The sequence below is a fragment of the Acipenser ruthenus genome, chromosome 4 (assembly GCF_902713425.1).
Source record: "Acipenser ruthenus chromosome 4, fAciRut3.2 maternal haplotype, whole genome shotgun sequence".
NCBI lineage: Eukaryota > Metazoa > Chordata > Actinopteri > Acipenseriformes > Acipenseridae > Acipenser > Acipenser ruthenus.
Window position 1 is genome coordinate 106645854 of NC_081192.1, and position 25785 is coordinate 106671638.

Here is a 25785-nt window from a genome sequence, read left to right on the forward strand (position 1 = left end):
ATAGAATCTAAGTCCAGTTCTGTGTTCCTATCATAGAATCTAAGTCCAGTTCTGTGTTCCTATCACAGAATCTAAGTCCAGTTCTTTGTTCCTAACCCAGTGCTGAAAAGGGGAAATGAAGTGCAAGGTTATGATGCTACATCCCCAGTCGTGACCATGCCATCTTTTCATATTGTGAGTCGCTCTGTCTGAGCATAGAATGCTTTACAAACTTAACCTCAGAAGGAGGGTAAGGCTATATATCCTTTCCAAGTGTGAGTGAGTGAGTGAGTGCATAGCTGTATGTGAGATACCAGTACTGTGTATGCTGATAGCCATGCTGTATCTGTTCTGTGGTTTGAGGTCTTGTGTCTCCACTCTTTAAAAACCCTTCATCAGTTCATCACAGCCGTGAACTTGTCGGATCACAGAAATTTGATCAACTCATTAGTCACTCAACTGTTTGCAAGTAACACTAAGAGGGAATTGAAATACTACATAGTGCATACATGGGATTGGAGCAGGAGCAAAGTATTCAGGTAAACACATTATTCAGCTAAGCTATTTGCAGTACTATATCTATTCCTGCAGAGCGAGAGAGGGAGCAAGAGATATTCAGAGAGTGCAATTAATAAAAGCAAGCGTGGCTTCAATCCAAGGAAAGAAATGATGCAGTTCTAAAGGTCTATTAGACAAACACACAGGATTGGGTTCAGGATTAGGTCAGCCCAGTCTAGTATCACAAGGTAATATTCAGTAAGAGTATCTAAGGCTGTTTTGTTTTGTTGTGCCCGTCTCCCTATGAACTCCTACTTTGTGAAGTTATTTCATCAAAACCTTCTCGATTCCTAAAGCCTTTACAGCTCTAAGATTCAGGATCTTCAAAGTAGTTTAATCGCTGCCTGTAACTACGGAAACACTTGATCCCAGAGGAAGTGAAGCAGCATGCCCTGGGTCTCTTCTGTACTGCAGGGTTTTAGAAGGTGGATGCTGACATTGTTGGAACTGTACTGCATTGAAATTTGACAAGATTTAGTGAATACTAAACTAATCGAATTATTTCAGAGGATTATGAATTAACACCATACAGAATAAATGATGAGTTAAGAAGCACAGTAGTTGACATGAAAAGAACTGCAGTCCTTTTAGCTTTAAGAAGCGTATTGAGAATGGAATCAGAACGGACTGGTGAATTGAGTCTCGGGGGTCGATCAGTGATGTAGCGGAGCTCATGGTATATCTCAAATATACAGCTCATGAATGGAATCAGAACAGACTGGTGAATTGGGTCTCGGGGGTCGATCAGTGATGTAGCGGAGCCCATGGTATATCTGATTTAAAAGCATAATTGAATGACTTAAGCAAACCGGGTACTTCCTCACAATGGCTACTCAAATTGGTATAAAATAAAACAAAACAAAACATCTGTTATGAAAGATATGTGACGTCAAGGGACAGTGTGTTTGAAACCAAACAGTGGAGAACTTGTAGGCTTCTGATGCCATGGTAACTACACTTGTTTATTTCTATTTAAATCTATTAATGTGCTTGTGATGTCATTTATTATTATTATTATTATTATTATTATTATTATTATTATTATTATTATTATTATTATTATTATTTCTTAGCAGACTCCCCTTATCCAGGGCAACTTACAATTGTTACAAGAAATCACATTATTTTTACATACAATTACATTATTTTTCTTACACATTATTTTTACATACAAGTACCCATTTATACAGTTGGGTTTTTACTGGAGCAATCTAGGTAAAGTACCTTGCTCAAGGGTACAGCAGCAGTGTCCCCCCACCTGGGATTGAACCCACGACCCTCCAGTCAAGAGTCCAGAGCCCTAACCACTACTCCACACTGCTGCCCCACTATTCTACAACATTTCCTTTATTCTACAACATTGTACGTTATCCAATTGTATTTCTTCTAAAACTACACATTTTAGGTCCTTCATGTTCTGTTCATTTACTTGTTTAATTCTTATGTTGGGTAGGTGACGCTGTATTCATATAATGCTGTACCCGTCCCGCTTACATATATATATAACCCAAATTCTATTGTAAAGCTCAAAGCGGACTGACACCTTCTCTACCTTGGACTAAACAGATTTAATGTGAACACATTTAACGCAGAAATGTACAGCACAACTTTGATAGGTAAAGCAATAAGATTTCCTGCTTTTAGATAGTCAAACATAAAATGTGTAGTTCAGTGATCCACCACACGGAACAGGAAAACTGCCTCACCTTCACACAGAAACAAAAAAAGAAGGTCCTTGTACATTACCTGCAATTTGCACAGAGCCGTCTTCTCCAAGAAGAATATTACCTGCCTTCACATCCCTGCAAGGAAAAAAAAACAAGTCATTGAGCTTCACAGGGATTATGAGTTAAAACCTGAAACACCCCAGAGATACAAGTCATTGAGCTTCACAGGGATTATCAGTTAAAACCTGAAACACCCCAGAGATACAAGTCATTGAGCTTCACATGGATTATCAGTTAAAACCTGAAACACCCCAGAGATACAAGTCATTGATCTTCACAGGGATTACCAATTAAAACCTGAAACACCCCAGAGATACAAGTCATTGATCTTCACAGGGATTACCAATTAAAACCTGAAACACCCCAGAGATACAAGTCATTGATCTTCACAGGGATTACCAATTAAAACCTGAAACACCCCAGAGATACAAGTCATTGATCTTCACAGGGATTACCAATTAAAACCTGAAACACCCCAGAGATACAAGTCATTGATCTTCACAGGGATTATCAATTACCTGAAACACCCCAGAGATACAAGTCATTGATCTTCACAGGGATTACCAATTAAAACCTGAAACACCCCAGAGATACAAGTCATTGATCTTCACAGGGATTACCAATTAAAACCTGAAACACCCCAGAGATACAAGTCATTGATCTTCACAGGGATTACCAATTAAAACCTGAAACACCCCAGAGATACAAGTCATTGAGCTTCACAGGGATTACCAATTAAAACCTGAAACACCCCAGAGATACAAGTCATTGATCTTCACAGGGATTACCAATTAAAACCTGAAACACCCCAGAGATACAAGTCATTGATCTTCACAGGGATTACCAATTAAAACCTGAAACACCCCAGAGATACAAGTCATTGAGCTTCACAGGGATTATGAGTTAAAACCTGAAACACCCCAGAGATACAAGTCATTGAGCTTCATGGGGATTATCAGTTAAAACCTGAAACACCCCAGAGATACAAGTCATTGATCTTCACAGGGATTACCAATTAAAACCTGAAACACCCCAGAGATACAAGTCATTGAGCTTCACATGGATTATCAATTACCTGAAACACCCCAGAGATACAAGTCATTGAGTTTCACATGGATTATCAGTTATCTGAAACACCCCAGAGATACAAGTCATTGATCTTCACAGGGATTATCAGTTATCTGAAACACCCCAGAGATACAAGTCATTGAGTTTCACAGGGATTATCAGTTACCTGAAACACCCCAGAGATACAAGTCATTGAGCTTCACTGGGATTATCAATTACCTGAAACACCCCAGAGATACATGTCATTGAGCTTCACATGGATTATCAATTACCTGAAACACCCCAGAGATACAAGTCATTGAGCTTCACTGGGATTATCAGTTAAAACCTGAAACACCCCAGAGATACAAGTCATTGATCTTCACATGGATTATCAGTTAAAACCTGAAACACCCCAGAGATACAAGTCATTGAGCTTCACTGGGATTATCAATTAAAACCTGAAACACCCCAGAGATACAAGTCATTGAGCTTCACATGGATTATCAGTTATCTGAAACACCCCAGAGATACAAGTCATTGAGTTTCACATGGATTATCAGTTATCTGAAACACCCCAGAGATACAAGTCATTGAGTTTCATAGGGATTATCAGTTATCTGAAACACCCCAGAGATACAAGTCATTGAGCTTCACAGGGATTATCAGTTATCTGAAACACCCCAGAGATACAGTCCAGTGGGAGCTACTCCTCCTAATGAGCTTTGTGTTTACACTGGGATTGTGGAAACGAGCTAAACTGCTTCCAAACAGTAACTGAACTGAGATCTGCGTTTTCCTTCAAGCTCATGTTGTTGCTTCAGTATTAAGCGGTGGATATTCTTTTTAGTATTATGGAATAGTTACTGTACTTTACAATCGATTGTATACTAAGGTGCTGTCCAATCAGCAACAAGGTGATTTAGCCATTAACCAATAGAACACATGCATTTCAATACTGGCACATATAGAAAGGAATAGCCAATTCCAGTTCGTATAATACACTACATGACCTGTTATCTCTGCCAGCCCTGCCTACTCTCTTTATGTACACAGGGGTGGCACAGTTGAGAGGTCACACTGTCACATGATTGAATGGCATGAGGAAGGCTGTTCACGCCCAACACGTCATATCCCCAGACAAGATCAAAGCAGCTCAAAGCAGCTCAGCCAGGTGGAGACAGATTTGGAGAAGTGATTAGAATAAAAATCCAATAAAATAATACAATAAAATAGCAATAAAGTAAGAACATGTACAGTAATATGACACTACAGTACAGTACAGTACTCAAAGTAAATGCAAAACCCTTCCCCCCCAGCAGCTCTCAGTATGAAATGCACTGCTCAGCACAGCTACAGCACAGAAGCACATTACAGCTCAGTGTGTGGAGCGTGCCGCTCATTCTCAGTATGAAATGCACTGCTCAGAAGCACATTACAGCTCAGTGTGTGGAGCGTGTCGCTCATTCTCAGTATGAAATGCACTTCTCAGCACAGCTACAGCACATTACAGCTCAGTGTGTGGAGCGTGCCGCTCATTCTCAGTATGAAATGCACTTCTCAGCACAGCTACAGCACATTACAGCTCAGTGTGTGGAGCGTGCTGCTCATTCTCAGTATGAAATGCACTGCTCAGCACAGCTACAGCACAGCAGCACATTACAGCTCAGTGTGTGGAGCGTGCCGCTCATTCTCAGAATGAAATGCACTGCTCAGCACAGCTACAGCACAGCAGCACATTACAGCTCAGTGTGTGGAGCGTGCCGCTCATTCTCAGTATGAAATGCACTGCTCAGCACAGCTACAGCACATTACAGCTCAGTGTGTGGAGCGTGCTGCTCATTCCCAGTATGAAATGCACTGCTCAGCACAGCTACAGCACAGCAGCACATTACAGCTCAGTGTGTGGAGCGTGCCGCTCATTCTCAGAATGAAATGCACTGCTCAGCACAGCTACAGCACAGCAGCACATTACAGCTCAGTGTGTGGAGCGTGCCGCTCATTCTCAGTATGAAATGCACTGCTCAGCACAGCTACAGCACATTACAGCTCAGTGTGTGGAGCGTGCTGCTCATTCTCAGTATGAAATGCACTTCTCAGCACAGCTACAGCACATTACAGCTCAGTGTGTGGAGCGTGCTGCTCATTCTCAGTATGAAATGCACTGCTCAGCACAGCTACAGCACAGCAGCACATTACAGCTCAGTGTGTGGAGCGTGCCGCTCATTCTCAGAATGAAATGCACTGCTCAGCACAGCTACAGCACAGCAGCACATTACAGCTCAGTGTGTGGAGCGTGCCGCTCATTCTCAGTATGAAATGCACTGCTCAGCAGCACATTACAGCTCAGTGTGTGGAGCATGCCGCTCATTCTCAGTATGAAATGCACTTCTCAGCACAGCTACAGCACATTACAGCTCAGTGTGTGGAGTGTGCCGCTCATTCTCAGTATGAAATGCACTTCTCAGCACAGCAGCACATTACAGCTCAGTGTGTGGAGCGTGCTGCTCATTCTCAGTATGAAATGCACTGCTCAGCAGCACATTACAGCTCAGTGTGTGGAGCATGCCGCTCATTCTCAGTATGAAATGCACTTCTCAGCACAGCTACAGCACATTACAGCTCAGTGTGTGGAGTGTGCCGCTCATTCTCAGTATGAAATGCACTGCTCAGCACAGCAGCACATTACAGCTCAGTGTGTGGAGCATGCCGCTCATTCTCAGTATGAAATGCACTGCTCAGCACAGCAGCACATTACAGCTCAGTGTGTGGAGCGTGCCGCTCATTCTCAGAATGAAATGCACTGCTCAGCACAGCTACAGCACAGCAGCACATTACAGCTCAGTGTGTGGAGCGTGCTGCTCATTCTCAGTATGAAATGCACTGCTCAGCACAGCAGCACATTACAGCTCAGTGTGTGGAGCGTGCTGCTCATTCTCAGTATGAAATGCACTGCTCAGCACAGCAGCACACTACAGCTCAGTGTGTGGAGAGTGCCGCTCATTCTCAGTATGAAATGCACTGCTCAGCACAGTAGCACATTACAGCTCAGTGTGTGGAGCGTGCTGCTCATTCTCAGTATGAAATGCACTGCTCAGCACAGCAGCACATTACAGCTCAGTGTGTGGAGCGTGCTGCTCATTCTCAGTATGAAATGCACTGCTCAGCACAGCTACAGCACAGCAGCACATTACAGCTCAGTGTGTGGAGCGTGCCGCTCATTCTCAGTATGAAATGCACTGCTCAGCACAGCAGCACATTACAGCTCAGTGTGTGGAGAGTGCCGCTCATTCTCAGTATGAAATGCACTGCTCAGCACAGCAGCACATTACAGCTCAGTGTGTGGAGAGTGCCGCTCATTCTCAGGCTGTTTTAAGCTGGTGGATGATCATATTTCCGTCGGCTCACTACAGTGTTCAATGTTGTAACGTGTGTTATCATCCTATTCCTATGATGTACTAATTCTCACTGAAGGCATGGGGGTGGGGTGTGGGTTTAGATTGATACATGTATGAATGTTAACGTTTTATATTATAGGATTGCATGTATATTATTTAAAGACTGAATACAAATATGTTTTACAAAATAATTGGATCAGTGAAAATGGTAAGCTAAACAGAAGACCCAGGTTCTGGGACAGTTCCACACTCAGCCAGTAGTGGGCACTGTGGCAATAAATAGCGCGAGCAGGAAAGTGGAGGTTTAATACAGTGTGCGTGCTGTGTTGCACAGTTCAGTCTTCATTCATTTCTCAAAGGAATAATAGCACACAGAACAGCCTCCTGAGGTCTTCTAGCAAGGCATGCATCACAGCAACAGCAGTGAATGTGTGCATGCTTTACAATGCAAAGGGGGTCCGCTGAGTGAAAACGAGCAGGGAGAGGAATAATCCACTGTTTAAAATGACATTACCTTTCCTAAAAAATAAACACACACAAATAAACTCTGCAGAACAAAAGACTAACAGTGAAGCAATGCAGGGAAATGTTTTATGCTAATGAGCCAAGAGATATTTCTTGTAAAAAGCTTTGTTACAGAACCTTATAAAAGGTTCATTATTTATTCATTTATCTTTTTCACTTGCTGTTGTAAATTTAGCACTTCAAATGACGCACAACAGAACAGCTTCTTATCTCCCTCATTAGAGCTTCACGCTCTGTCACTGTAATTTCAGGGCACAATAAACTATCCAGAGCCAAATTACTGTCCCCAGGTGAAGCAGAAGCACTAGCACTGGAGAATATTGAAGTGGCTGATGGCGTTGGGAGCTTTACTGTATTTAAAAACCTTGAATTCACAGTAGATCTTCCTTCAAGGTATATTTGTTGTTCACGTTAGCTGGAAGCTGCAATTAGCATGTTGGTCGTTTATTCTTGTAATTTACCACACATGTATATTGTGCTGGTTTATCTTCCCTGGAAATGAAATTCCTGTTTCCATGCAGTGCACTGCACTGTGCATGCAGCCTGACCATGCAGAAAGAACCACAACGTTTCCTTTAAGTTAGCATCATTTTTATTTGTGGGACACACCTCTCTCATAGTTTAAAGGGTTAAGAGCATTAACTGCCTTTGATTCGTGTGATTATTTGACCCCTGTAGCCTCAATTTAAAATGACCAATCTGAATGTCACCTCATCACTAAAACCCACTTGCAGATTTTGAAGGACTGAAGATCAAGCCAATAGTCTCAATTCACTTACAGATTTCGAAGGACTAAAGATCAAGCCAATAGTCTCAATTCAGCTGCTACAGTAAACCTACGCTACAGATAATCAAACTACTCAACCCTGGAGGTGAGGCCTAGTCTGGCTCATCCAAGCCTGCACTTACAGGTGCCTGGCCAATAGGGGTCGTTGTAGTGCAGTGAACAGTCCCGAGCAGGAGAGCACAGGCCATTGCAGCGGTCCCAGTGGCATCAAGTCAGGATTAACTATCATTAGTGCTTTTACTAGGTAAGCTACCAGGGACCTAAATGTGACCGCTTTCAACCTGCTCTGGGTGGATTGCTAACAGTTTGCTTTTGAGAAAGGAGTTAAACAATGATACAAGAGCAATTTCTACTGTATGATTGAGCTATCGTTCAAAAACTCAAGCAATGTCAAGAACCCTTTGAAAACTGCTGTCCCGGTATACAGTAATAAGGGTGTGAGGATTCAGACAGTCACTAATACCCCTTCTCACCGTGAGGGCTCGTACGGGTACGGGTGCTTCTCCACTGGCACATCCGACCCGTGAGGGCTCGGTACGGTACGGGTGCTTCTCCACTGGCACATCCGACCCGTGAGGGCTCGGTACGGTACGGGTGCTTCTCCACTGGCACATCCGACCTCTGAGGGCTTGTACGGGTACGGGTGCTTCTCCACTGGCACATCTGACGCGCGAGGGCTTGGTACGGTACGGGTGCTTCTCCACTGGCACAGAACATCACTGCCACAGGGCATGAGGAGTCTATCACAAACAGAACGTCACTGCCACAGGGCATGAGGAGTTTATCACAAACAGAACATCACTGCCACAGGGCATGAGGAGTCTATCACAAACAGAACATCAGTGCCACGGGCATGAGGAGTCTATCACAAACAGAACATCAGTGCCACGGTGCATGAGGAGTCTATCACAAACAGAACGTCACTGCCAAGGGCATGAGGAGTCCATCACAAACAGAACATCAGTGCCACGGGCATGAAGAGTCTTTCACAAACAGAACGTCACTGCCACAGGGCATGAGGAGTCTATCACAAACAGAACATCAGTGCCACGGGCATGAGGAGTCAATCACAAACAGAACATCAGTGCCACGGGCATGAAGAGTCTTTCACAAACAGAACGTCACTGCCACAGGGCATGAGGAGTCTATCACAAACAGAACATCAGTGCCACGGTGCATGAGGAGTCTATCACAAACAGAACGTCAGTGCCACAGGGCATGAGGCGTCAATCACAAACAGAACGTCAGTGCCTCGGGCATGAGGAGTCTATCACAAACAGAACATCACTGCCACAGGGCATGAGGAGTCTGTCACAAACAGAACGTCAGTGCCACAGGGCATGAGGAGTCTATCACAAACAGAACATCAGTGCCACGGTGCATGAGGAGTCTATCACAAACAGAACGTCAGTGCCACAGGGCATGAGGCGTCAATCACAAACAGAACGTCAGTGCCTCGGGCATGAGGAGTCTATCACAAACAGAACATCAGTGCCACGGGCATGAGGAGTCTATCACAAACAGAACGTCAGTGCCACAGGGCATGAGGAGTCTATCACAAACAGAACGTCACTGCCAAGGGCATGAGGAGTCCATCACAAACAGAACATCAGTGCCACGGGCATGAAGAGTCTTTCACAAACAGAACGTCACTGCCACAGGGCATGAGGAGTCTATCACAAACAGAACATCAGTGCCACGGGCATGAGGAGTCAATCACAAACAGAACATCAGTGCCACGGGCATGAAGAGTCTTTCACAAACAGAACGTCACTGCCACAGGGCATGAGGAGTCTATCACAAACAGAACATCAGTGCCACGGTGCATGAGGAGTCTATCACAAACAGAACGTCAGTGCCACAGGGCATGAGGCGTCAATCACAAACAGAACGTCAGTGCCTCGGGCATGAGGAGTCTATCACAAACAGAACATCACTGCCACAGGGCATGAGGAGTCTGTCACAAACAGAACGTCAGTGCCACAGGGCATGAGGAGTCTATCACAAACAGAACGTCAGTGCCACAGGGCATGAGGCGTCAATCACAAACAGAACGTCAGTGCCACAGGCATGAGGAGTCCATCACAAACAGAACGTCAGTGCCACAGGCATGAGGAGTCCATCACAAACAGAACATCACTGCCACAGGGCATGAGGAGTCTATCACAAACAGAACATCAGTGCCTCGGGCATGAGGAGTCTATCACAAACAGAACGTCAGTGCCACAGGGCATGAGGCGTCAATCACAAACAGAACGTCAGTGCCTCGGGCATGAGGAGTCTATCACAAACAGAACATCACTGCCACAGGGCATGAGGAGTCTATCACAAACAGAACGTCAGTGCCACAGGGCATGAGGAGTCTATCACAAACAGAACGTCAGTGCCACAGGGCATGAGGCGTCAATCACAAACAGAACGTCAGTGCCACAGGCATGAGGAGTCCATCACAAACAGAACATCACTGCCACAGGGCATGAGGAGTCTATCACAAACAGAACATCAGTGCCTCGGGCATGAGGAGTCTATCACAAACAGAACGTCAGTGCCACAGGGCATGAGGAGTCTATCACAAACAGAACATCAGTGCCACGGTGCATGAGGAGTCTATCACAAACAGAACGTCACTGCCACAGGGCATGAGGAGTCTATCACAAACAGAACATCAGTGCCACGGTGCATGAGGAGTCTATCACAAACAGAACATTAGTGCCACGGTGCATGAGGAGTCTATCACAAACAGAACGTCACTGCCACAGGGCATGAGGAGTCCATCATAAACAGAACGTCAGTGCCACGGGCATGAGGAGTCTATCACAAACAGAACATCAGTGCCACGGTGCATGAGGAGTCTATCACAAACAGAACATTAGTGCCACGGTGCATGAGGAGTCTATCACAAACAGAACGTCACTGCCACAGGGCATGAGGAGTCCATCATAAACAGAACGTCAGTGCCACGGGCATGAGGAGTCTATCACAAACAGAACGTCAGTGCCACGGGCATGAGGAGTCTATCACAAACAGAACATCAGTGCCACGGGCATGAGGAGTCAATCACAAACAGAACGTCACTGCCAAGGGCATGAGGAGTCTATCACAAACAGAACATCAGTGCCACGGTGCATGAGGAGTCCATCACAAAGAAGCAGTTTATTGATGCCGCTCAGACCAGACGATATAGTGATCCTCCCTATCCACCCTGAAACTCAGTTCTCCTCATGTCAGTGTATTGCTGTGAAAGCTATTTAATTGTGCAACTGCTCACATCAGCACGTCTTGTACAAAAAAATAATAATTGAGGGCCAGAATGCTGACTAAGATGCAGATTGCAAAAAAACATGCTATTACATTTAATATATATATATAAAAAAACTGCTTTTAACCCTTTAAGGTACACGGGACATACGTGTCCCACAAAACAACGATGCTGTTGCAATGAGGTGCACGAAACAGGGTTTCAAATGTACTGACAGGTTGGATCTGGTCATCCAAATTGTCAGTTTCCTCCTTGTGATACTCAAGTAACTCTCAAATGTCTTTTAAAATAAACTGTTTGAACAACCGCTCAATTCCTTTTGTACCTTAAGGGGTTAATAAAGCAAACGCTAGGGAAAAAACACGAGATTTAGGCCTACTTAGGATTTACCAGCTTAAAGAGAATGAACAGGAGAAAGGCTTTCTGATGCTTGACTTGCTCGGCTGTATTTCAAATTATATCACATTTTCAATCAGAAAAAAAACTAGACATTAAAGCAATCTGGTGACACGTCTGTCTGCTGAATGAAGCCCCCTTCTTTCTCTCTCAGGCAGCTTTCTCCTTGCGAGACAGAGCATGGGTGACTAATACTTCAGAGCCAGAAGGGGAGCTGGCTGGGTAATGACAGGAAAGTGCAGCTGAAAGGACCAGTATCTAGTGCAGAACTACCTGGAAGTAAAGCATTCAAACAGAGAGTTCTTTAACTGTGCTACCAGAGATTTTTTTAAATTTAAAACACATGTTTGAACATACAGGGAATAGGCCTCTAGTCTAGCCTGTACTTTACCTGTGAATCTGCCCGTTTTTATGCAGGTATTCAAGACCCTCCAGAACCTCCTTCAGAATAGTAGCTATACTGGGCTCGTCCAGAACTCCATTTCTGTGTTCTCCCCTGGAAATGATGTGCTTTATAATGTCCAGCACTGATCCTGGACAGGAGAGAAGATACAAGACACTGGTTAATTTCAACAGACGGGGTAATGGTTTTGTTCCGCAGTGGTTGAAGACGGGGTGAACTCCACATGTTCTTTAGCTTCATCAGCTGTTCTAGCAGAAGTGTGCCATTGGGTTTTAGAAAGCTACCCCAGAGTTCACTGTATACCCTAGTGAAGAGAGTCCAGCCTAACCTGGTGGATCACAGAATCAAAGCAGTGCACGCACATACAGTGGGGTCCTCATTATCACAAAACAGTCCCACAGCACCGGAAACATTCAGCTGTTACAAAATCAAGAGTTGACTGGGCTACAACCAAACGCAGCCCACAACATCCCAAATAGGCTAGGAGGGTATGACAAAAGTTGTGAAAATTGGCAAAATAAAAAGGCAGTTCTGCCAGGTCAGAATGTCACACACAATACTGGGCAAGCCCTTACTGTTTGAATGGAGGAATATACAGTAACCTTGTTCACAAAGGAGTTGCATGCACACGTTTTTACTGTTTGATGCACACGTTTCTGCTGTTTGATGCACACGTTTCTGCTGTTTGATGCACACGTTTCTGCTGTTTGATGCACACGTTTCTGCTGTTTGATGCACACGTTTCTGCTGTTTGATGCACACGTTTCTGCTGTTTGATGCACACGTTTCTGCTGTTTGATGCACACGTTTCTGCTGTTTGATGCACACGTTTCTGCTGTTTGATGCACACGTTTCTGCTGTTTGATGCACACGTTTCTGCTGTTTGATGCACACGTTTCTGCTGTTTGATGCACACGTTTCTGCTGTTTGATGCACACGTTTCTGCTGTTTGATGCACATATTTCTACTGTTTGATGCACACGTTTTTTTCCACACCAATTTAGGTTTTAAAAAAATCACAGTTGTTTTCCTGTTTATAATTTTGTTTTGATTTATCTGTGCTTGTTTACTTTAACTCAGCCCTGCAATTTCCAGCAGTACCAACTAATCTGACATGCTGGAAAGCCACCTGGAGGGTGTATTAAGACTCCAATAACTAAGAGCTGTATAGAGCACTGCACATACATACTGACAGACTCCAATAACTAAGAGCTGTATACAGCACTGCACATACATACTGACAGACTCCAATAACTAAGAGCTGTATACAGCACTGCACATACATACTGACAGACTCCAATAACTAAGAGCTGTATACAGCACTGCACATACATACTGACAGACTCCAATAACTAAGAGCTGTATACAGCACTGCACATACATACTGACAGACTCCAATAACTAAGAGCTGTATACAGCACTGCACATACATACTGACAGACTCCAATAACTAAGAGCTGTATACAGCACTGCACATACATACTGACAGACTCCAATAACTAAGAGCTGTATACAGCACTGCACATACATACTGACAGACTCCAATAACTAAGAGCTGTATACAGCACTGCACATACATACTGACAGACTCCAATAACTAAGAGCTGTATACAGCACTGCACATACATACTGACAGACTCCAATAACTAAGAGCTGTATACAGCACTGCACATACATACTGACAGACTCCAATAACTAAGAGCTGTATACAGCACTGCACATACATACTGACAGACTCCAATAACTAAGAGCTGTATACAGCACTGCACATACATACTGACGATGATGATGATGATGAGGGTTTCTTGCCAAGTGTATCACTTGTAAATAACTCTCGCTCTCTCTCTCTCTCTCTCACATTAATATATAAATACAATGGTGTCAGGTGCTGCCACAGCACAACAGGTATACAAGCTTCAGGTTGAAGAGACAAGGACAACTGAATCAGCCAGACAGACACTGTAATGCTTCTGGTAACAAAAAGAAGAAATCAAGACAACACAAGAAGTGTGTTTAGAAATGAAGCTGACAGGACAGACAGGACCTCTGCATTCAGGGCTCTGTCAATTCAAAGGGATGATGAAGCAGCAGATAATACTGAACTCTGTCAGGACTTGGCTGACTGATGAAGGTCACACTGTATGCAGCAGCTTGCAGGGAGTAAAGGAGGCCGGCACCACAGCCAGGAACCCACATTTCATTAGGCCTGTTAATCTGGCTCAATGCAAATTCTCTCTTTGCTTAGGAAAAAAAGTATTAAAACATGTCAAACCTACTGCTGCAGACTAAATTCAGCAAGCTTACTGTACTGCCCGGATTAGGTGTAGCAGGAATTCAAAGTTTCTCATCCAAAAAACTCCAGAGCATTTCTGGCCCATTCCATGTTATGGGTGTGTTACAGTGTGGAGCGCGCGCGCACGCACGCACACACGCACACACGCACGCACGCACCACACCCACACCCACACCCACTTCTAAAAACCTGGTGGAACACATTTTTTAAGTTAGAAAGCGAGGAACATGTTCTTGATTGAAATGTTTAAAAACAGTTCATGTTCATTGATATATCCAGGGCTTACAAACACAAGGAGACTCTGAAACAGTTCATGTTCATTGATATATCCAGGGCTTACAAACACAAGGAGACTCTGAAACAGTTCATGTTCATTGATATATCCAGGGCTTACAAACACAAGGAGACTCTGAAACAGTTCATGTTCATTGATATATCCAGGGCTTACAAACACAAGGAGACTCTGAAACAGTTCATGTTCATTGCCACGCTGTTATTTGTATTTATTTATATTTGTTGATACTGTAGATCCCTGTCGGTCACGATTTTTTATTTATATTTGTTGACATTTTCAAACAGTTTGTTTGAACTCTAAAGAGTTCTAGAACTTGCCCTGCCATAACTTTGAAACAAACACTGTGCATTATAGAACAGACGCATAGATAGGAAGCTTAACATGGTACAATTCTACACACGGGGGCTGAAGGGATATGGCTGGACCCTTTATGCAGATGTGCTGTTGTGTGCATACCAAGTGCTTGGGACAGGCTCTAGTAATACTGAAACTCACATTGCGTGGCTGCAGATAATACATGTCAAGTGTGTTTAACAAAACTAGAACCAGACAACTAAGTTATATATTTCATGTCACTTCAGCAGTCTTCTTCTGATAATTACGATGACAATGTATCTGCAGAATCTGTTGACTGTGGAATTCCGCGGGAGCTGCAAAATCTGCATACTTCTCTTCTTCCCATTTTTTAATTGTTAAGTCTGAGCTGGAACTGAACCAGTGCCAGAAATGCCATAGGGGCATCACATTGGGGTGTCCCCTCAGGCCCTGCAGCAGAGTGCCAGTAAGTAACTGTTCAGTGTGTGAAACGACTGTGCTGAACAGCACATTCTCAGCAAGACTGGACAAGCCTGCTCCCCAGCTGGAAACCGCAATCCATTTTAATTCTATACTCGCAAACAAAAAAAAGACATGAGAGAAAACTTCCAGGCTCAGGGTTTAAATGGAAAGGTGTTGAGTCAGATGGGTGAGCAGGAGGGTCGGTTTATGAGAACATACTGTAATTGACTGTGGTTCACAGTTAGGTATCCCAAGCCAAAGGTAAGGGTATAATGGTACATACTGTTAGCGTGGGTAAAAGCTGAATCAAAGTTACATTCGAAAGATCCTCCAGTCTGGGGATGCATTGCTTTGTCAGGGTCGTTCATATAAATGAATTGATCCTCCAGTCTGGGGATGCATTGCTTTGTCAGGGTCGTTCATATAAATGAATTGATACTCCAGTCTAGGGATGCATTGCTTTGTCAGGGTCGTTCATATAAATGAATTGATCCTCCAGTCTAGGGATGCATTGCTTTGTCAGGGTCGTTCATATAAATGAATTGATTCTCCAGTCTAGGGATGCATTGCTTTGTCAGGGTCGTTCATATAAATGAATTGATCCTCCAGTCTAGGGATGCATTGCTTTGTCAGGGTCGTTCACATAAATGAATTGATACTCCAGTCTAGGGATGCATTGCTTTGTCAGGGTCGTTCATATAAATGAATTGATTCTCCAGTCTAGGGATGCATTGCTTTGTCAGGGTCGTTCATATAAATGAATTGATCCTCCAGTCTAGGGATGCATTGCTTTGTCAGGGTCGTTCACATAAATGAATTGATACTCCAGTCTAGGGATGCATTGCTTTGTCAGGGTCGTTCATATAAATGAATTGATCCTCCAGTCTAGGGATGCATTGCTTTGTCAGGGTCGTTCATATAAATGAATTGATCCTCCAGTCTAGGGATGCATTGCTTTGTCAGGGTCGTTCACATAAATGAATTGATCCTCCAGTCTAGGGATGCATTGCTTTGTCAGGGTCGTTCATATAAATGAATTGATCCTCCAGTCTAGGGATGCATTGCTTTTTCAGGGTCGTTCATATAAATGAATTGATCCTCCAGTCTAGAGATGCATTGCTTTTTCAGGGTCGTTCATATAAATGAATTGATTCTCCAGTCTAGGGATACATGGCTTTTTCAGGGTCGTTTGGGGAGAGAGAATTTTTGCAGGTGCTTCGGCCCCCCTGAACCCATCTCACAGCACCCCCAGGGTCCCCAGCCCCCAGCCAGTCCCCAGCCAGTTTGGGAACCCCCACACTATACTGGACCAGTGAGTCTGAGGTTGAGACTGGCACCAGTGCAGGAATCCATATCAACAGAAGCAGGAGCTAGAGATATATATACAGTGCCTTGCGAAAGTATTCGGCCCCCTTGAACTTTGCGACCTTTTGCCACATTTCAGGCTTCAAACATAAAAATATGAAACTGTAATTTTTTGTGAAGAATCAACAACAAGTGGGACACAATCATGAAGTGGAACGAAATTTATTGGATATTTCAAACTTTTTTAACAAATAAAAAACTGAAAAATTGGGCGTGCAAAATTATTCAGCCCCCTTAAGTTAATACTTTGTAGCGCCACCTTTTGCTGCGATTACAGCTGTAAATCGCTTGGGGTATGTCTCTATCAGTTTTGCACATCGAGAGACTGAAATTTTTGCCCATTCCTCCTTGCAAAACAGCTCGAGCTCAGTGAGGTTGGATGGAGAGCATTTGTGAACAGCAGTTTTCAGTTCTTTCCACAGATTCTCGATTGGATTCAGGTCTGGACTTTGACTTGGCCATTCTAACACCTGGATATGTTTATTTGTGAACCATTCCATTGTAGATTTTGCTTTATGTTTTGGATCATTGTCTTGTTGGAAGACAAATCTCCGTCCCAGTCTCAGGTCTTTTGCAGACTCCATCAGGTTTTCTTCCAGAATGGTCCTGTATTTGGCTCAAACCATGATGCTGCCACCACCATGTTTGACAGTGGGGATGGTGTGTTCAGGGTGATGAGCTGTGTTGCTTTTACGCCAAACATAACGTTTTGCATTGTTGCCAAAAAGTTCGATTTTGGTTTCATCTGACCAGAGCACCTTCTTCCACATGTTTGGTGTGTCTCCCAGGTGGCTTGTGGCAAACTGTAAACGACACTTTTTATGGATATCTTTAAGAAATGGCTTTCTTCTTGCCACTCTTCCATAAAGGCCAGATTTGTGCAGTATACGACTGATTGTTGTCCTATGGACAGAGTCTCCCACCTCAGCTGTAGATCTCTGCAGTTCATCCAGAGTGATCATGGGCCTCTTGGCTGCATCTCTGATCAGTCTTCTCCTTGTATGAGCTGAAAGTTTAGAGGGACGGCCAGGTCTTGGTAGATTTGCAGTGGTCTGATACTCCTTCCATTTCAATATTATCGCTTGCACAGTGCTCCTTGGGATGTTTAAAGCTTGGGAAATCTTTTTGTATCCAAATCCGGCTTTAAACTTCTCCACAACAGTATCTCGGACCTGCCTGGTGTGTTCCTTGTTCTTCATGATGCTCTCTGCACTTTAAACGGACCTCTGAGACTATCACAGTGCAGGTGCATTTATACGGAGACTTGATTACACACAGGTGGATTCTATTTATCATCATTAGTCATTTAGGTCAACATTGGATCATTCAGAGATCCTCACTGAACTTCTGGAGAGAGTTTGCTGCACTGAAAGTAAAGGGGCTGAATAATTTTGCACGCCCAATTTTTCAGTTTTTTATTTGTTAAAAAAGTTTGAAATATCCAATAAATTTCGTTCCACTTCATGATTGTGTCCCACTTGTTGTTGATTCTTCACAAAAAATTACAGTTTCATATCTTTATGTTTGAAGCCTGAAATGTGGCAAAAGGTCGCAAAGTTCAAGGGGGCCGAATACTTTCGCAAGGCACTGTACATACATACACACACACACACACAGATAATAAAAAGGTTTTCTGGAGTCCTGACTGATTAGGGAGAGCCTGAGCAGTAACTGAAATAGAAGGGCTATCAACTTACCTCCGCTGAGCAATTTCATCACAAGCCACAGCTCATCCTTCACCACAAACGAGGTGTAGTAGGACACGATGTTGGGGTGGTGGCACTGACTCATAGCCTGGATTTCTTTCTGTAGAGAGAGAGAGAGAGAGAGAGAGAGCTAGGTCAGCATTTTAAAGATAACACACACACAACGCCAGACAACCCATCAGTGTTTATAGTCTTAGGTGTAACTAATAACACTAAAACACAGGAAAACCTGGAAAAAAGAACAAGTCGTCAGATGATTTATACAAAACTATATAATAATAATAATAATAATAATAATAATAATAATAATAATAATAATAATAATAATAATAATACAATTTAAATTCTTTGGGGTAACGGACAGCCTGACTAACAGAAATGTCTAGCATTTAGATAAATAACAGCCTATCAAGTACTGCCTGAAAAGGTCAGGGAGAATCTACAATATTTAAATTCATCCCTCGACTCACAAAAGCACATTCATTAAAAAAAAAAAAATGCAGGACATGCACTGTAGTGCCAGCTGCCAATCTCAAATCTCAAATCTTTCTTTACTGCAATTGATTTTTTTTTTTTGTAAAGAGAAAGAACTGTTATTCATAGCAAAAGTACCAGTGCACCGGTTTCAAGGCCCCTGGGCACGGAAAGGGTAGAGAGCACAACACAAACATGAACAATAATCCCTGCTAAAAGGGTAGAGAGCACACCACGAACATGAACAATAATCCCTGCTGAAAGGGTAGAGAGCACACCACGAACATGAACAATAATCCCTGCTGAAAGGATTGAGAGCACACCACGAACATGAACAATAATCCCTGCTGAAAGGGTAGAGAGCACACCACGAACATGAACAATAATCCCTGCTGAAAGGGTAGAGAGCACACCACGAACATGAACAATAATCCCTGCTGAAAGGGTAGAGAGCACACCACGAACATGAACAATAATCCCTGCTGAAAGGGTAGAGAGCACACCACGAACATGAACAATAATCTAACAGGAACAATAATCCCTGCTGAAAGGGTAGAGAGCACACCACGAACATGAACAATAATCTAACAGGAACAATAATCCCTGCTGAAAGGATTGAGAGCACACCACGAACATGAACAATAATCCCTGCTGAAAGGGTAGAGAGCACACCACGAACATGAACAATAATCTAACAGGAACAATAATCCCTGCTGAAAGGATTGAGAGCACACCACGAACATGAACAATAATCTAACAGGAACAATAATCCCTGCTGAAAGGATTGAGAGCACACCACGAACATGAACAATAATCTAACAGGAACAATAATCCCTGCTGAAAGGGTAGAGAGCACACCACGAACATGAACAATAATCCCTGCTGAAAGGATTGAGAGCACACCACGAACATGAACAATAATCCCTGCTGAAAGGATTGAGAGCACACCACGAACATGAACAATAATCTAACAGGAACAATAATCCCTGCTGAAAGGGTAGAGAGCACACCACGAACATGAACAATAATCTAACAGGAACAATAATCCCTGCTGAAAGGGTAGAGAGCACACCACGAACATGAACAATAATCCCTGCTGAAAGGATTGAGAGCACACCACGAACATGAACAATAATCTAACAGGAACAATAATCCCTGCTGAAAACCTCAGGGTGTGAGAGTTTACATTTCCGCTCAGTAATCAGCGATATAGAAACTATAGGCACTTGTGTGAAAATGTTAGACCACTTTGTGCTTTAATTAGGCATCTTAAACAAATTCTGAAAAGTCTCATGCACTTTACCATTTGTGGCTGTGTGTTCCTTTTCTCTTACTATTTTAAATAAATTGCATGTGTGGCCTATTAAATCCATTATTTAAATGAGACCATCACTAATTTGCCTATTTTGACAATTTCCAAGAGTTTCAGTTCTGCACAACAAATCAGAACTACAGAAGCAATGGGGTGTTCTAATACATGTGCACACTGCTGAACTACAGAAGCAATGGGATGTTCTAATACATGTGCACACTGCTGAACTACAGAAGCAATGGGATGTTCTAATACATGTGCACTCTGCTGAAAAGAAAAAGTCTTCTTTTGATCTTTGTGGTTTGCAGGGGTAGTGGAGGTCAGTTATTAAGAGGGTGAGCTGTACAGTCCCAGTGCATTCTTGTATTTCACACAGATGACCACACCCGATGCCGATACAAGTTTCAACATGAACCATGTTAGTGTGCAACGTGGCCTCAAACAACATACAGGAAGCAAAGCGGACCTGGAAAGTTTGTCAGAGGAATAGCCTAATTTACAAGCTTCTTTTCCTGTCGAATAGACGCCTCATAGACTCAGCATTACTGATGACACTATTGTCATCCCCGGGGATGGCTGGAGAATGTATATGTACTGTACTGCATGTCTAGAGTCCAGTCTGGAGAATGTATATGTACTGTACTGCATGCCTAGAGTCCAGGCTGGAGAATGTATATGTACTGTACTGCATGTCTAGAGTCCAGCCTGGAGAATGTATATGTACTGTACTGCATGCCTAGAGTCCAGGCTGGAGAATGTATATGTACTGTACTGCATGCCTAGAGTCCAGGCTGGAGAATGTATATGTACTGTACTGCATGCCTAGAGTCCAGGCTGCCATCACAATAAAACTATTCCTGGAACCACTCTCGCCACCAATTCATGCTGGCAGGTATATGGAATTAAGAAGTCAAGGTGCCCCCAAATCGTGGATCATTTTACACTGAAGCACGACTCCTTGATTTCAGTTTGCATTCATCCACGGCTAGTGTTCTGTGCAGTGCACTGTGTGCCTTTATCAGGAGGCAGATCTTGTTTGCATTCAGGATGAGCTGTAAGGAAAGGCTCCTCGACTGAAACACACATGGCACAGACATGACTTCCTGGGGTTGGAACACCAGCTGATTAGTGTGATAGTATCAGGTATTTGTTTAGTCTTCGTTATTTATTTTACTGAACATTTTCGTATGGATAATGATATGAAGTGGTGTTCCAGCAGTACAGTCAGTGTTTTATTACTCAGTCTCTCTGAACACATCCAATTTGTCCATAAAGAGATGCTGGGGAGGAGTCAGGTGTCAGTGTTTTAAACTGGGCATCGGAGAATTCATTTAATTCAGCACTCCCACCCCCACCCCCAATGCGAGCGAGAAGAGCGATACAGCTGTATTTTAACAAGCCAACAAGTGAAAAAGCAGCTAAGAAGCCAATGATAACATATTCCAGCAGACCTTTTCAATATGTGATCAGTCTTTAACAATGTTCACAGTTACCTTACAGCTTTAAATAGAATTGTTCAGAAAAAAAAGAATATTACTATTGAAGAGACCGCTTCTGTACAGCGAGCCAACAATACAACAGCTGTACACACAGTGATTTAGGGTTTTCCTTATTGCTTCTCCAAAAACTGTTTCAGTCTTGATTGTATTGCCATGAGGGGAACAAAATACAGTGGTTCATATATATGAGAAATAAATGTGTGGTTACCATGGCATCATAAACCTATAAATACCTCCAATGTTTGTTTTCAAACACACTTTCCCTGGACACAGGTATGCTAAACATACCGAAACGCTGGGCATATATATTATACTGATGACTACCTGGAGTAAAGTTCATAATTGGATTTGACTTTCGTCTTCAATGACTGGAAAGCCACGGCATCACTATCTTGAAATGACAGGTTTCATTTTCTTTTACTGAACGTGCTTCTGAATGGAATGCTTTATTAAAGATAGGTGAGGTGAGGTAATGAAACAAACACGTCAGTCTGGTTTTCATTAAAGAAGGCTTTTCAACCCCGACTGCGTGGCCACTCTGCTGAGCAGACTCAAATCCTGGGGCTCTCATGTGATGAGAACGGCCATCGACAGACTCATTTCACTCGTCTCACAAGGTAGACTGCCATACTGCAGACCATGGCTCTTCTGCTGCTGTAATTGTTACTGTTATCAATTACTGTGCTCTTGGTTTATTGGGTACGGTATTAATTGCATGTGAGGGCGATTGTTGCAACTCATGGATCAGAATAACAAATGCAGGATATTTGAAGAAAACTACCTTTACAGTCACATTAGAAAGTCATGATTACTCATTACTGAACAGTCAAGCAATTAAATAGACCTGCATAGTAGCTCGGTGTAACAGAGTCCTGGAGATTGAACTGCTGGGAAGCTGTCAAAGGGATCGGAATACCTGAGGGGTAGTGCATGCCTGGGCCAGGAAGGAATTTACACACAGCTTGTGAAAGAAACACACGCACAAGGAGATGAACAGTCTGTTGAGTGATGGAGGATACAGTCTGCACGGGGGGCACACTGACTGCCTTCTCTTAATACATGACAAGTGCTTTGCATTCCTCTGTTTAAAGGTCATGGTTTTTAATTCATTAAATGATGCTTCCGATTGGGACTCTAACCAAATCAGTCATCCAGGGGCTTGATGACAGGCTACTGGCTACACTAGGCTGCCAACAAACTCTTTGTGACCTTTATTTATTAAAACTGTACTGTGTCTTTTTAAATCGCAGGAGGATCGGATTTACAATCCCAAAGAAAATCATCATGTTTTTAAACACCTTTAAAGAGTTTGTTGTTATTTGAAATATTACAATAGCTGCTTATTAGTTTCCATGCTTTTATTGAAGTGGTCTCGAGTAAACACTCTTTGATATGTGCTCAGTACAGTAACTGCAATGCACTGCACAATTAGGGAATGCTTACAGGCATGCATGCTTTACTAGCATTTCACACACAGACCCTTTGAAATCATGATACAAGGGCTGTCCTGCTTTAACAGAGAGCTCTCCCCTGACCAGAGCATTAAGAACGAAAGCACAGCTGTTTGACAGACATCACACCCACAGGTGGGCCGGTCCCTTACCGCTGGGGTGCCACGAGGTATTAATAATTAATAGATGCAGTTCTTTTCCAGTCTGATGGATCTGTCATTTCAGCGGGACTCGTGTTCTAGCATGGAAAACAGACAAACCTTTTTTTTTTTTTGTAGAACAATGCCGGGGGTTAATGTAATGTGTGTGGTTTTGCATTCAAATTGTGGACAAGGCAGGTCACCCTGTGTCTATTCAGGAGGGTGTAGCGAGATGAGGAAACAATGGGGGGTTTCAAGGATACTGTTCAGCTTGCATTTGCATATCTTTATTATTCTGTTTAACTGGGCCCAGGCAGACAATACAGTGTAAATGAAATGCTGTGCAACCGCAATGTCTTTCTGTACAACCATCTGGAAAGTAGAGGAGCGTAGAGCCATTGATCCTGTAAATGTACTAGACAGGGAGAGAAGCTACTGTGATCAAACTCTATTGAACAGCTGCCATTCCTGTTATGAAGGGTCTCGTCAATTCCTGCTTTTCTATTCCAATTCCAATTCCAATTCCAATTCCAATTCGCATAATCACAATTGCTGTGATTGTTCAGCCGATTTTATTTGAAGCCAATTTAATTAACTAACAAAGAGTGACTTCAATGTAAGTAATTTAATGCCACTCTGAGAAGCTCATGTCAAACAGGCACAGACAACAGCAACAGGAAGTTGGGATTGTTGCTCGGACAACAGAATAAAACAATGAATATATTTGACAGGACAGAGGCAAAGTATTCTAAAATTAACGGTGATATTTGTGCTATAATGTGAAGACATTTAAACGTGTGTGATTTATGTGGAATAAGTGTGACACAAGCCTAGCTGCCACAAAACAGTTAGGCACAGGAGAGTAACGTGACTAATTGAACTGAGCTCTTATTGGTCAGAATGTTTCACCACCTGCATGGGTTTCAGTTCAAAGTGCAATCTATTATTATTCCTGACCTGATTTCATAGCGACGTAAGAACAAACAATAAAGAATCATACAGAACTACAAATATTGCAGATGCATAGTTAGTGTATCTGTATTGCGGTTATGAAAAACAAAACAGTCGGTAAATGTAGATCATACAAAATATCACTGTTAATTGCACCCAATACAGTTCAAGCAGCTTGTGCAGTGCATTATAAACACTGCTGTGCAGTAGCTCAGGTCTCAGCTTGTGCAGTGCATTATAAACACTGCTGTGCAGTAGCTCAGGTCTCAGCTTGTGCAGTGCATTATAAACACTGCTGTGCAGTAGCTCAGGTCTCAGCTTGTGCAGTGCATTATAAACACTGCTGTGCAGTAGCTCAGCTCTCAGCTTGTGCAGTGCATTATAAACACTGCTGTGCAGTAGCTCAGGTCTCAGCTTGTGCAGTGCATTATAAACACTGCTGTGCAGTAGCTCAGGTCTCAGCTTGTGCAGTGCATTATAAACACTGCTGTGCAGTAGCTCAGGTCTCAGCTTGTGCAGTGCATTATAAACACTGCTGTGCAGTAGCTCAGCTCTCAGCTTGTGCAGTGCATTATAAACACTGCTGTGCAGTAGCTCAGCTCTCAGCTTGTGCAGTGCATTATAAACACTGCTGTGCAGTAGCTCAGGTCTCAGCTTGTGCAGTGCATTATAAACACTGCTGTGCAGTAGCTCAGGTCTCAGCTTGTGCAGTGCATTATAAACACTGCTGTGCAGTAGCTCAGGTCTCAGCTTGTGCAGTGCATTATAAACACTGCTGTGCAGTAGCTCAGCTCTCAGCTTGTGCAGTGCATTATAAACACTGCTGTGCAGTAGCTCAGCTCTCAGCTTGTGCAGTGCATTATAAACACTGCTGTGCAGTAGCTCAGGTCTCAGCTTGTGCAGTGCATTATAAACACTGCTGTGCAGTAGCTCAGCTCTCAGCTTGTGCAGTGCATTATAAACACTGGTGTGCAGTAGCTCAGGTCTCAGCTTGTGCAGTGCATTATAAACACTGCTGTGCAGTAGCTCAGCTCTCAGCTTGTGCAGTGCATTATAAACACTGCTGTGCAGTAGCTCAGGTCTCAGCTTGTGCAGTGCATTATAAACACTGCTGTGCAGTAGCTCAGCTCTCAGCTTGTGCAGTGCATTATAAACACTGCTGTGCAGTAGCTCAGGTCTCAGCTTGTGCAGTGCATTATAAACACTGCTGTGCAGTAGCTCAGGTCTCAGCTTGTGCAGTGCATTATAAACACTGCTGTGCAGTAGCTCAGGTCTCAGCTTGTGCAGTGCATTATAAACACTGCTGTGCAGTAGCTCAGGTCTCAGCTTGTGCAGTGCATTATAAACACTGCTGTGCAGTAGCTCAGATCACAGCTTGTGCAGTGCATTATAAACACTGCTGTGCAGTAGCTCAAGCCTCAGCTTGCTCCAGGATCCACAGCA

General features: G+C 43.2%; 1 protein-coding gene across 2 annotated transcripts in view; it reads right to left on the reverse strand.

Annotated features, from left to right (window-relative positions):
* Positions 1-25785, reverse strand: part of LOC117400393 (serine/threonine-protein kinase OSR1-like) — an 81305-nt gene that overhangs the window by 27189 nt on the left and 28331 nt on the right. For both annotated transcript variants that reach the window (XM_059023378.1, XM_034913461.2), the window contains exons 3-5: positions 18507-18615; positions 12068-12209; positions 2284-2339 (exon numbers count right to left, since the gene is read on the reverse strand). In XM_059023378.1, the coding sequence (XP_058879361.1) occupies positions 2284-2339; positions 12068-12209; positions 18507-18615 (307 nt within the window). The remainder of the gene's footprint in view (positions 1-2283; positions 2340-12067; positions 12210-18506; positions 18616-25785) is intronic.